This window comes from Cryptotermes secundus, unplaced genomic scaffold, assembly GCF_002891405.2.
Source record: "Cryptotermes secundus unplaced genomic scaffold, Csec_1.0 scaffold1940, whole genome shotgun sequence".
Lineage (NCBI taxonomy): Eukaryota > Metazoa > Arthropoda > Insecta > Blattodea > Kalotermitidae > Cryptotermes > Cryptotermes secundus.
This window is the reverse complement of record NW_019734994.1, coordinates 126976-141593: the sequence shown is the minus strand read 5'-3', so window position 1 is coordinate 141593 and position 14618 is coordinate 126976. Positions and strand designations below refer to the sequence as shown.

General features: G+C 40.0%; 1 protein-coding gene across 1 annotated transcript in view; it reads left to right on the top strand.

The window, feature by feature from the left end:
• LOC111869198 (cleft lip and palate transmembrane protein 1-like protein) overlaps nucleotides 1-14618 on the top strand; it is a 53011-nt gene that overhangs the window by 13397 nt on the left and 24996 nt on the right. Inside the window, exons 2-5 of the mRNA XM_023860499.2 lie at nucleotides 3822-3922; nucleotides 7537-7768; nucleotides 8442-8584; nucleotides 12242-12385. Coding sequence (XP_023716267.1) covers nucleotides 3822-3922; nucleotides 7537-7768; nucleotides 8442-8584; nucleotides 12242-12385 — 620 coding nt within the window. The remainder of the gene's footprint in view (nucleotides 1-3821; nucleotides 3923-7536; nucleotides 7769-8441; nucleotides 8585-12241; nucleotides 12386-14618) is intronic.

Here is a 14618-nt window from a genome sequence, read left to right as displayed (position 1 = left end):
CCAGGGACACCACGTGGGACTGAAATTAAACGGGACACATCAGCTGTTGGTCTATGCCGATGATGTAGATACCATAAAGAAAAACACACAAACTTTATTTGACGCAAGTAAAGAGGTTGGTCTAGAAGTAAACTCAGAGAAAACTAAGTATATGTTACTGTCTCATCTCCAAAATGCAGGGCAAAATCATGACATAAAGATAGGAAACAGATGTTTTGAAAATGTGGCACAGTTCAGATATTTGGGAACGTCTATAACAAATGAAAACCTGATTCAGGAGTAAATTAAGAGGAGATTGAACTCGGGTAATGCTTGCTACCATTCAGTCCAGAACCTTTTGTCTTCTCGTCTGTTGTCCAAAAACATAAAAATTAGAATATACAAAACTATAATTTTGCCTCTGGTTCTGTATGGGTGTGAACCTTGGTCTCTGACTTTAAGGGAGGAACATAGACTGAGGGTGTTTGAGAACAGGGTGTTGAGGAGAATATTTGGACGAAAGAGAGATGAAGTGACAGGAGGTTGGAGAAAACAGCATAATGAGGAGCTTCATAAGTTGTACTCTTCTCCAAGTATAAGTAGAATGATCATGTCAAGGAGGATGAGGTGGGCAGGTCATGTTGCACGAATGGGGGAGAAGAGGAATGTGTGTAGGATATTGGTGGGAAAGCTGGAAGGAAAGAGACCACAGGGAAGGCCAAGGCATAGGTGGGTGGACAATATTAGAATGGATCTTAGAAAGATAGGATGGGATGGTATGGATTGGATAGATCTGGCTCAGGATAGGGACCAGTGGAGGGCTCTTGTGAACACAGTGATGAACCTTCGGGTTCCATAAAATTCTGGGAAATTCTTGAGTAGCTGCAGAATTGGCAGCTCCTCTAGAAGGGCTCAGCTCCATGAGTAAGTAATTAAGTATATCACCTGTAAAATGGGCAAGTGTTCTTGGCATGAAGAAGAATTCATTTTTACATATAAGTACATATGTCAAATATGTCAGCTCACTTATTGTAATCCCAATCATATTTGAGAGGCATCTACCATAACGGTTGTGGAGGAGACCCTTCTTAGTACACCTGAGGTATTTAGGCTTCATTCTCTGAAGTTTCCACTTGGTAGCACAATGGTATTTATGTAAGTCCTGAAGACAGTATTTTAATTTTCTTGTATGATCCATTGTTTTTTTTCCTTTGCAGTGGTGCAAGATTTCATGAAAAGTTCCTACAACATGAATATTATATTGTAACATGACGCCTGAAAGCCGGAATAGTGAAGTCAGAAAAGACGGCCATTGCTAGGTAACGGTTGGCTAAACACGTTCCGAGTGTTATACTATCAACAAATGCATGTCTGTTGCTGGACAACGGTTAGGTAAACATTGTTCCCGCATCAACAAATTACTGTGGCAATGGGTACACGGAATAGAGGAACATAAATGGTGTTCTGTCTGTGGTCCACACTGGGTCGTGAAAGGACACTTAATTGATTTGCAGGAATGAGTCAGTTGTACTGAGTAGTAGAAGACTAAAGGCCAGAGAGCAGTCCAAGAAGTAGAAAAAATACAGTGAGAGGTTCTTTATGGGGAAGGAGTTAAATGTGTGAACTGCTATAATCAAGTGTAATTGTAATAGAGACATCCAATAAATCAAATCTAAAACCCACAACTATTAGTCACGCAACCCCATACATGTGACAGTTTTGTGTCAGAAAGTGGTTATGACCTCAAATTCATAACGTTTTGCTGTCAGAATTGGTTGGATTTGATCGATTGGACCAAATTATTAGATTATAAATGGCATCAATGGAAATGCATATATACAAACTGGAACTCCTAAAAGCTATTAAAGAAATGATGGCAAGATTGGAAGCCAGTAGAAAAGCTGACCAAGAAGAAATGCTAGAAAAAATAGATGCCAACATGAAATCCATGAAAGGAGACATAAAAGCTGCCTGAAAACAAAGAAAGGGAGGAAGGGAAGCTGACTGAGGAGAAAGGAAATAAAAAATAAGAGCCGACCAGGAACATCTGAAAGATGAGATGAAAGCCCAAATGGCTTCCCTCATCTCCTGGATAGGGGACACTGACGAGAAGTTCGAAGTTTTGTGAGACATTCTCTTCTTTTGGACGGATGCCCTTCAGGAAAGGATAATGGCCCGCCTTGAAAAGACTGAGGCCACGGATTTGAAGGCAAATCCAGAGGAAATGCAGTCTGAGGCAGAAGATCAAGACATCTCTAAGGAACAGGTCATAGTGAAATCTGTTGGAGGACTTAAGAAGCGGCATTGTGGCCAAAATCTGGCTGCAGAGTGCCACCAGAAACCAAAGGAATGGACCCAGGTAAATTGTGGAGCCTGGAGGAAATTGGCTGCTGCTGGCATGAAATGGCCTACCATGCAAAAGTGGCATGGTGCAAGGGAAATGTCAGGAAAATTCAGACTAGAGACGAGGACAGATGAGGGACTTTGAAAAAACACAACTGTGGCATAAGGAACAGACGAATGCGATAGTGGCTACAAAGCAAGAGGGAATTCTCCAAGATCTACAAGAAAACCACTGGATTGGAGATGGCAAGGCTAATTGCCAGATCTTCTGTTAGCTTGCAGACACTCAAGGATTGGACCTTGTGGAGTGGTTGACCCCCTCTGAAGCAGAAAAAGAGGCCACACACGAGAGCTGGAAATGTGGGAGCACCGGCCACTCAGTATAGTTTTGCCCCAGTCGGAATGAAAAAGGACAGAAAAAGGTTAATGTTTGTATACAGAGAGCCTTTTGGGATGAGCACACTTAAGAAGCTAGCGGTGGTAGCAATTGGAGAATAGTTGCTGCAGCAGGAGGAACCAAGCTACAGGAAAACGTCACAAGCAGAAACCTCAGAAGGAAGGAATGGTGATACACTGCTAGGCTCTTCGGGATGAATGGTCTTATGTGACATGACACCTGAAAGTCAGAAAAGACGGCCATTACTAGGTAATGGTTGGCCAAACATGTTCCAAGTGTTACGCTGCCAATGAATTGCTGGACAACGGCTAGGTAAACATTGTTCTCACAGCAACGAATTGCTGTGGCAATGGATACACAGATAACAGAGGAACTGTAAGAAATGGTGTTCTGTGAAAGGACACGTAATTGATTTGCAGGAATGAGTCAGTTGTACTGAGTAGATTAGAGGACAGTCTGAGAAGCAAAAAAAATACAGTGATAAAACCGTTATCAAGAAGGAGTTCAGTGTGTGAATTGTTATAATCAATTGTAATTGTAATAGAGATATCCAGTAAATCCAATTGTCAAATCTAGAACCCACAGCTATTAGTCACACCTGTGAAATTTCAATGGGAAGATGTAAAAATTCCCAACACAAGCTATTGTTTCCACTGGTAGCCCTTCCATGAATCCATTCTTATATATTACAGGTCTTGAGTGAACTTAAAAAGTTTTGGAAATGCACCTTAATAGAATGCACATAGTAACACTAGTCTAGGGGTACCTTTTTTGACATTTATACTGACTGATGACTCTGTAATACCAACTGAAACATTGCAAATTATTTACACCATGCTGTGGCTGTGTTTATACTTAATTGATGTTCGTTTTGCATTTGGTTTCTGTGGAAATGTCATAATGGCAAACCAACAGACATTACAGCAAACATGCTGGCGATAGATGAATTATATGTACTGCATATATCCCATTATGTTTCTGTGTAGTGATTTTATTATACTTTAATTATGGCTGTCTCTACACAGCAAACTATTCACTTAAATAAGCTGTTAGTTAATTGTAGTTTTCTAGCTGTTGATGAACTGATATTAACATGTTTCAGTTGGTGCTGTTTACTTCAGTGAAGCCAGTTCCTACACTAAACAAGGAAGTGGTTCTAGTTAGTGTCCAGCCAGATTTTGATTACAATCATCCTTCTTCAAAGTAAGCAGTGAAATGATTTTTTAAGGTTTGCCTGTTTGCACCTTCATGTATAAATGCCAGGTCTTCTGTTGGGTCCACAGTTTTAACAGCATGTGTATATCTGAACTCTTTGTCATGTACTGAGTTCTTCTGTATATGCATTAGCAACTTCATCAGTATCAGTTCCTCTGCCCAGACTCCCAACTTGTCTTGCAGTCTCCATAATTACACACCCAACCACCCATTACTGTCGAAATTCTGCACCACATGTCCACCATTGATAGGCAGGAATGTTCGTGTTATTTTGCTGACTGCCTGGCCATACATGCCTGCTGAACAGTGAGGCCTGCAAGCAGCTGTTTGAAAAGGCAGCCTTGATTGGAGGATTAATAATGTTTGCACTTACCTTGTTCTTGATATTAATTTTTTCTGGTAAGATGACTGCAGGCAGCAAAGCAATCCTTTGATGTGTGACAGTCATCTTTTAACAGCATGAGGAAGGAAGAAATTCTCTTACACATCTTTTGATGGTCATGTTTGTCTGAAACATGGCCATTTGCTGTGAAGCAAACTGACACCTGTTTGTATACAGTTAGGTGTTCCCCTTACCATTTTACACATCCTGTGGGAATGCCCACATTATGATGATGCTAAATCTTCCATCTTAATGACATGTTATGTAGCATTAGGTATTCCTTCATGATTCTGGTTTAGGCAGATTTATGTAATCAGCTATGTTTTGTTTTCCTGCTTCAGTCATTTTTATCTTGTTGTTTTTTATGTTCTGACTGGCCCAATTATAGTCCGCTTTTAACACAGTGGTATTCATCGGTTTATAGTTTGTCCCAAGTGAGTATGCTTCTTTACTTGAGGCTGGAGGTAGAGAGCAGTCTCAATGCTGTGTTGAATAAAGACAGGATGATGGGTAAAGTCCAAAATGCCAGTAATTGTATGTACACACTGTTAGTTGGACCACTCTACAGTGTAACAAATGTTTAATTTTACACTGTGTTTAGGATTTTCTTTTGCTGGATTACCGTCCAGGTGTATATAGCAGTCGATGCTGAAATGCCTGTAAACCCATTCACTCACTGCATAAAAGCATAAATACTTTTTTGAGCTCTCATCAGAGTAAATCCTTAAAATATTTTAGCTTATCACAATAAATGTGGTTATTTGCATTAGTTTATAATTCCAGCTGCTGAACACACACACATGCACAGCAAACTCTTATGAGCCACTTTTTGATAAAATCAGTAAAGTTTCGTTTGAGCCTCATGTGAACTGGGAATTTTACCGGACCAATAAGAACCAAAGTTAGATTTGAATAACAATTTTTAGTGTAGGTCCCCATTCCAAGTACTGTATTTCATGAAAAGCCATTTAGTAGTTTTAGATGACACATGTAGGTGTGTGTATTGCGGGTCAGAGATGACTTCCCACTACATGAAGGCGCTTTTCTGAAGAGTACTAACTGAACTAACTTCATATAGCTGAACCCTTCTTGAGAAGCCTCCAGTTTTTGAACTACTCAAGAACTTTCCAACATATTATGGAACCCAACAGTTCATTACCATGTTCACAAGAGCCCTCCACTTGTCCTTATCCTGAGGCAGATCAACCCACTCCACACCATCCCATCTTATCCGTCAAAGACCGATTTTAATATTATCCACCAAACTACCTCTTGGTCTTCCTGGTGGTCTTTTTTCTTCTGGCTTTCCCACCAGTATCCTATATGCTTTCCTCTTCTCCTCATTCATGCTACATGCCCTGCCACCTCATCCTCTTGGATTTGATCATTTTGATTATACTTGGAGAAGCGTACAAGCTATGAAGCACCTCATTATGCAGTTTTCTCCAACTTCCTGCCACTTCTCCCTTTCAATGCAAATATTCACCACAGCCCCTGTTCCCAAATGCCCTTAGTCTGTTTTCCTCCCTTAATGTGAGAGACAAAGTTTCACACCATACAGAACCACAGGCAAAACTTTGTGAAGCAAGAATGAAAAATGAAGTATGAAGTGCACATACTTATACAAATGTACATGTGGGCACCCAAATGCTTCTCCAAACACAAAATAGGGAAACGAGGCTTATTAGGTTCTCTGAAGAATACAAGGGGTAGTCAGAAAGTTCCTGGAATGGTGGTATAGCACTCTAATGGTAGGATATATGGCAACGCTTACCTAATCACCTTCAAAGTATGACCATTGCACGCACACACACTTGCTTCATCGATCCTGCCATTGTTGGAAGCAGTGGTGGAAGGCTTCTTTTGGAATCTTCCGTTGCATTCGATTTGATGCCCTCCATGGTTGCGAAAAGTGTCCCCTTGCCCATTTTCAGAGTAGGGAAGAGCCAAAATCACTCGGAGCGAGATCCGTAGAGTACGGTGGTTGAGTGATGACAGGAATGTTTTTCTTGGCGAGGAATTGCTGCACAACAAGTGATGTGTGGCTTGGTGCGTTATCGTGATGTAGAAACCACTGTCCCTGCCATTTGTCGCGCTGCTTCCTCCGAACCGCATCGCGCAACCTTTGCAAAACTTGCATGTAGAAATGTCCAGTAACTGTCTGTCCAGGCGGTACGAACTCATGGTGCACCAAAAGCGTCGATGTCAAAGAATGCAATGAGCATCACTTTGTCTTTGGATCTGACGAGGCATGATTTTTTTTGGCCGGGGAGACGACGCTGTGTGCTACTCTGATGACTGCATCTTCGTCTCCGGGTCGTAGGCGAACACCAATGACTCATCACCTGTGACGATCTTTTTGAGAAACGTCGGGTCCTTCATACTTCTGTCAAACAAATCGCCAGCGACCATCATGCGACATTCCATCTGATACGTGGTCAGCTGCCTCGAAACAAACTTCACACTGACGCGTCTCATCTTCAAATCATCAGACAAAATGGCATGAATGGATTCGTGAGAGATACCAACTTCTTGCTCCAACTCCACGATGGTAATTCTTTGATCTCATCGAATAAGTCGTCACACTTTTTCAATTATTTCTTCGGTTCTGGATGTCGAAGGTCACCTGCTGCACTGGTCATCCTCTAACGTCTCCTGCCCACTCTTAAACCAGGAAAACCAGTTGTAAATTTCGGATTTCTATAGTGCAGTATCACCGTAAACTTGCTGCAGAGCCGATTGCATCTCTGAAGCAGATTTTCCCAATTTGCACATGAACTTGATGTTCGCACGCTGTTCGAACTGTGACATTGCACCGAATGACCAACGCTTACGTCTAATTCAAACAGAACAGTAACTACACTGCACACTGAAACCTGTCCAAACCTGTTAACACCTGCGAGCAGACATGCTGAGCTCCCCACCACAACAGTGTGTGTGCTATCCTATCACTCGTTCTCCGTCTGCAGGGGAATTCCGGGAACTTTTTGACTGCCCTACATACAATCAGAAGACTAGGTGTATGCAACCCTTGCACTGTATCCAGTTAGTTTATCCACTGTACTCCCTGATTCAATTAACCCTTACACTCTCAAGCATATGTTTTGCGTAAGTGAGTTAGCATCTTAAAATTCCATGACTAATGCTGCTTAGCTAACTTGTTTGTATAAAAGTGTCTGCTGGTGACCGAGCAATGAGCATACATCCTTTGTTGTTTCAGGACACTGACTGTTTCGATTCCTCATGCCACAAGACAAAATGGGAGCCTGTATCTACACCTGTTCACATTACCCCGCCGAGAACATCAACCAGATGCTCATAACTGGGACTTTTGGAAGCTGAGGCAGGACCCAGTGACGGTGTATACAAGAATCAGACTGACTCAGTATCATGTTCCTGAGGCAGCCACCTTCAGACTTCTAGAAGGAGGGGACCGCAATGAACTGAAGAAAGTATGTGACATACCTGTTCATATGTACAGGACAGCAGAGCATGAATATGAGGAGCTTTAAGACGACAGTAGTTTCATTGTTCAGTTACAAGCAGCAGTTACTGTTCTGTTTAACGGTTATTGTTTCATTAAACCACAACATTTATACAAATACACTAAAGTAAGAGTACAAGTATGGATTTTCAGTAATTTAAAAGAACCTTTAAGCTAGAGAGACTGTTTTGCTTTCAGTGTGAATCAAACAGAAGATACCAGTAACATTTATTTCTCCACAATGTATGAAGATAACATTGACTGGAATTGGAAGTTAAATAGTACTAAAAACATGGATGTATGTCCATATTTCTCTCTGTTGTGTTGGCATGTGCAGATAGAGGCCTAGCTTTTAGCCAGTCCTCCAACCAACCTTACAAAATACACGATTTTAAGCTTTCATGGCAATAGTTTCTGAGGTGATTATGTGTGTTAGTGTGGAGTTTGTTGCCATCATCAGGGGTTTATGTTATGAGTGCTGTGTTTGCATGTTATATTTGTACATTTGTGAGACACGTGGGTGATAAAGGTTAATATATAATAATGATCGTAGTAGTAAACTTGCATAAGAGGCAAGAGTTTGCATATTTGTCTTACACATAGAAGATCATTTGAATTGAAATTAATTCTTTGCATAATAGGACCAGTTATCAACACAAGACAAGCCAGATGAACGGTTGCAGCGGGTAACTCACCTCAAGTCCCGTGTTACATTCAACATTCTCACTGATGATATCAGTCTGCCAACAAGTCACCTGCCACCTGAAATTGCACGATTACTCATGTATGTACTTCATACCATGTTTATTAAGTTTAAGGAATGATAGTGTAAAAGTTGATGCACCATACTTGCATTCTTTTACTGTTCATCTCTGACTTTGAAGTGTTCCGTATCAGCTGATTTATCACTGTTGGCATTTTTTAAGGTATTTGGTATAGCCCTAGATGGGTTTTCTATTTTGGTGGGAAAGAGAAGGGGAAAGTTACTAGGTGGTTCAAATATCACTGGGACTGATTTTTTTGTAAACAAGCTGCACTGTGCAGCAGCTGTGCAACCTTGAGAGATTGTAGTCACAACCTCCACTCTCCCTCCTGTTAGGGTTAGAACCTGTTCAGTGCTGTCTGGGAGTTTCTAGAGGGATGAGCGTACAGAAGGTATCATGGAGCTTGGAATAACGCATTGTGTTCAAATTCCTCGTTGGCGAAAACGTCCCGTCCGCTGAAATTCACCACAGACTCCAACAACAGTATAGGGAAGAGTGTCTCTCACGGACCCGTGTGTTTGAGTGGTGTAAGTGCTTCAGAGAGCGTGTGGAGAATGGACCGCACAATCGTCAGCTGCGAACATCTGTCACCGAGCCAAACATTGATCGTGCAGACGCACTTATTCGTGAGAATAGGCGCATCACTATCAAGGAACTTGGAGCAATGCTGTCCATCAGTGTTGGTAGTGTAGAAGACATTGTGAAATACCACCTGCACTATCGCAAGGTGAATGCATGGTGGGTACCACGCACTTTGACGGGCATGAACAAAATGGTGTGCATGCAAGTTGCCAGTCGTCTCTTACAGCAGTTTGAAGTCGAAGGTGGTGCATTTTTTAAGTCTGTAGTGACCACCGATGAAACGTGGGTGCACTACTTTATTCCTGAGTCCCAGCAATCATCACGCGAGTGGCGGCATACCAGTTCTCCCAAACCCAAGAGAGCGCGGAGGAGCTGTTCGGCAGGAAAAGTGATGGCAATGTTCTTCTGGGACTGACGGGGTTATCCATGCAGACTTTCTGACAGATGCCAGAACAATCAATGCAGCTTATTACTCAGACCTCCTGGCAACAGACATGAAGGAAAAGATCCGATCCAAGCGGAAGAGAGGTGGAAAGCAGGTAGCCTTCCTTCAAGACAATGCACACCCCCATACGTCCAAAACAACAATGGAAACCCTCCGAAATTGAAATGGAACCTTCTGACACATCTGCCGTATAGTCCCGATTTGGCACAAATGATTTCTACCTGTTCGGAAGGCTCAAATCAGACTTGCAAGACATGCGGTTTGTGGACAATGACGCAGTCATCCAGACTGTTTGGGAGTGGATACGCCACCAACCACAAGACTTTTTTGAAAAGGGCATCAGGATGCTTCCAGAACGTTGTAAAAAAATGTGTTGACTCCAGAGGGGAGTACATTGAAGACTGAATGTGCAAGTAGGTGTTTGGCAATTTTGGTTTAAAAAAAAATCAGTCCCGGTCATATTTGAACCACCTTGTATGTAGTTGCTCTATTACTGCTATTTTGCTGTCTCTAGTATCAGTGTAACAGTGGCTTTCAGTGCTAATTTAACTCATAAAATAAAAGTTGCATGTAATTTCTTGTGGCTAATAAGGGCAGAACAGTATGGTCACTATCTCCAATGGCAACTGAAAAATTTTCTCTGGTGACTAATTACTCACTCTGTGTTTGAGGGTTGGCTTTTGAAGCTCTGGCATTCTCAGTTGCTTATGGGAAAGCGGCAGTGGCTACCACGTCTGAAGACGTAAAGATCTCTCTGTTATATTTGAGTTTTCCATGCCATTCTGAAGCAAGGTACCTGAAAATACTGACCCACCTTTTGTGGTGGAAAAATATTTGTTGGCCACAAGATTTTCAAAAATATTTTAACTGCTGGTGTGCATGGTAAAACAGTTGACTTCTTATCTTGCCAGGAATTCCTGAGTAAACAATGTGTTGTTTGGCCTCATGTCATCATGAGGAAAAGCTCACTTTTGCGTCAATCATGATTCAAGCTGATGGCAACAACTGCTGTAACAGAAGTGGTGCAAAGCATTTTTGTGACTGTGTTGGTTAACATTTTGCTCCTGTGAAACAAATCCCATATGCAGCCTGTGCCAAGAAATTGCACATACTTTCTCTCAGATGACTGACTTTGATTTCCTTGGAAATGAAACTGATTATTACTTTGTAGATCACTGTTGGTTTCTGATTACAGAACAATCCTTCTGAATGTAAAGGCAGTTTTGACAAAGTCAGCATTTCACATTTGGGCCAATAATGCATATACCATTACTTTTCTGTAAATATTACATGTTCATTCTTATTCAGGGAGATGAACTCCACAAATTACCAAACTGCAATCAAAATCGTTCCAGTAGTTTTGGAGAAAATCACCATTATGTATTTCATGACCCATCTGAACAGTCCCTGTTTCTGTATCGTCTTTGTATTTATTATAAGTTCAAGAGATCCAAAGATGGATATAGAATGTGTCATAAAATAAAATAGAGCACAGAATACATACATAAATATTACACAACTAGACAATACAGTGATACAACAACAATAAAAATTATCTATTTAGATATTCATCCACAGTATAAAACACATGAGTGTTCAAGAAATGCCTTAATACAACCTTAAATTTTTAAAATTATTAGATGTGTTCTTGATCTCTATGGGAAATTTATTGAATATTTTTATATCCTCATAATAAACTCCATTTTGATAAATATTTAAATTAGCTTGAGGTAGATACAAATCTTGTCTTTGTCTAGTATCAATAGTATGAGAATCAATGTTTGGGGGAAAAGAACTTTATTTTGCAATACAAATACAACGAAAATATATATTATGATGCAAATGATAAAATATTTAACTCTATAAATATGTTTCTACACGAAACTCTGTTGCTGCAATACTCATATTTCCTGGGCGGTGACGTATTACAGATAAACTCTTGAATAAAATCTGTCCATCTGGTCGGTCACCAGGTCACTAATGAGGCACACATCCATACATACAGCCCACAGACAGATGGCATACCAAAAACTTCTTTCCATGTTCAGGGATGCTGAAAATGTATAAATCTGTATATATTTCTAGATAATGTTTTACATTATCATAGCCCTTTCTCATATAAACTATGTTTAGCATAAGAAAAGCCAGATAATTTTTGTTGTATTTGTTTTTGAATCTTTCTTTATGGTAGGTAAACTTGTGCCTGTCAGCTGTATGCTTTGCTGTTTCATATCATATTATAGGCATCATGTTCTGTCTCAGACAGTAATGGAACAGACCGTGTTTTCATTGTGTGCAGTTCGTGGCAAATATGTTATGAGTTTTTCTGAGTATAGCTGGATGGTGTACAGAATTCTAATGCAGAAAAGTCAGTACAGATGGTTGTGAAAGTAGTAGCAGATCCACAAGCTCAAGAGCTGCTGACAGCAAAGCAGTTGTGAAAATGTGAACTGCAGCACATTCTGTGCTATTACTCTTTGAGATAAAACCTGGTGCCTGTAGCATGACCTTCATGTGAAACAAGAAAGCACACAGCAGACAGGCAGAAGTTCACCTACCTTAAAGAAACAGCAGCAGTTGAAGAGACTATTGGACATGAGGATTCCTCAAGATTCCAATAAGATAATTTAAACGTAGGTTTCTGTTCCAGAGTGACTTCTAAGATGGAGTATCTCCCTGTGGTACAATACAATTTTCTCAATAATCGTCTTCGAGACCTGATCCACGTTACAAGCAATCATACGTATGAAGACATAATGCTTTTGTATTCACCTATAGGCATTGGAAAACTCAGGTAGGCTTGTGATTTAGGTTTGTACAGTTCTGCATGATTTGATATAGAGCGTTTAAATTATTGTCAGTAGTAATCCTGGCCACTGGACTGCATGGTCTGTAGTAGATAGGTTTACTTGGACTGAATGCATATTTCAGTTTTATTTACTTATTATAAAATCAAGATTCAGTTGAGCATTAAAACAGGTAAGCACTTGCATAACTGAGGGTGGCTGCGACTAGTTGTTCCTTATGGTTGATTCAATTCAATTCAATTTATTTAAACATTCCGTTGATCCTTAGTGTTACAGTAATGACCAGTAGATTTGGAATTAGTCACAGACAAAACCAGACAAGTAGCATCACATTAACAAGATACGAATATGAATACATCAGTAATTCATCTCCACAATACAGTATCTCAAACATTGTTCTAATATCTAAAAGCAGATTATTTATTAGGACATTACATCAATTATTACTTACAAACAATACCAAGACAACAAACAGGTCATAGATGCTTGCACACTTAATACCCAGGACATATATGAGCAGATTATAAGTATCATAAAAAAGTTTACTTAGTAGGGAGTATAGTCCAGCTGTTCAGTTTACTTTACAGTTAAAATATTCGTCCAAGGAATAAAATGAATTGGAAAGAAGAAACCTTTTTAGCATCCGTTTGAATAGTTTCATTTCATTACTCAGACCTCTTATATGAGTTGGAAGATGATGATTATAAGCTCTGATACTAGAGTAGTAGGGTCCTTTTTTGAAAACTGTCAAATGTGATGTAGGAAGGTGCAAGTTTGTGCTATGTCTAGTATTGAAGCTATGAATCTCATGATTCAATTTGTACAGATCTTTATTTTTTATGACAAACAGTATTATCAAGTGTATTCACAATATGTATATATTGTGAATACATTGGCAATATATTTAATTTTTTAAATAGATCCCTACAGGAGTCTCTAGTTTTTGCATTCATAATAACTCTAATTATCTGCTTTTGTATCCTAACGACATTGATACTGTTAGACGCATTACCCCAGAAAATTATACTTATTATTATGAACTGTGTCATCAGATTTTGTATTAAAATTCAGTATTTAATTTTGTACAAGAAATATTTTCTTTCTTAAGGAAAATAAACTAGGCTAACCATTCTGTTTGTTCATTTCTGTGTTCCCTTTCAGCATTTAAATGGGGTGGCTGGTTTTCACAAAATTTGGCATGAACATTTTGCCAGTCAAATCCAAGGCCATCTCATCATCTTTGCCAGTCTGTATGTATGTTTTTAGATTTTGGTCTCCTGTGTTATGATGTCATGTAGTCTTACAGATGGTTGCCAACTTATACTCTGATGATGGATTCATTTCATAGTGTATAGCAACATTTTCCTAAGTTTGTAAGAAGTGGCCTGTGTGAATTTGAACTCCCAGACAGCCGAGTTCTGGCACAGAAATGCCTAGGCTGCTTGGTGATAAATTCATCTGCATTTGCTTACTTACTTACTCATGGAGCTGAGCCCTTCTGGAGGAGCCACCAAACCTGCAGCTGTTCAAGAATTTCCCATCATTTTATGGAACCCGAAGGTTCATCACTGTGTTCACAAGAGCCCTCCACTGGTCCCTATCCTGAGCCAGATTATCCAATTCATACCATCCCATCCTATCTCTCTAAGATCCATTCTAATATTGTCACCCACCTACGCCTTGGTCTTCCCTGTGGTCTCTTTCTGGACGAGAAGACAAAAGTTTCTGGACTGAATGGTAGCAAGCATTACCCGAGTTCAGTCTCCTCTTAATTTCCTCCTGAATCAGGTTTCGATCTGTTATCGTTGTTCCCAAATATCTGAACTGTGCGACATTTTCAAAACATCTGTTTCCTATCTTTATGTTATGATTTTGCCCTGCATTTTGGTGATGAGACAGTAACATATACTTAGTTTTCTCTGTGTTTACTTCTAGACCACCCTCTTTACTTGTGTCAATTAAAGTTTGTGTGTTTTCCTTTATGGTATCTACATTATCACCCAGTAGATTCACATGATCAGCGTAAACCAACAGCTGATGTGTCCTGTTTAGTTTCAGTCCCACCTGGCTTCCCTGGACCTTTCTGATTGCATATTCTAAGGCAACGTTGAAAAGGAGTGGCAATAAAGCATCTCCTTGTTTTAGACCATTCTGGATAGGAAATTTATCAGACAAATGTTTACCTACACGGACTTTACTATACGTTTCGTTTAAACACAT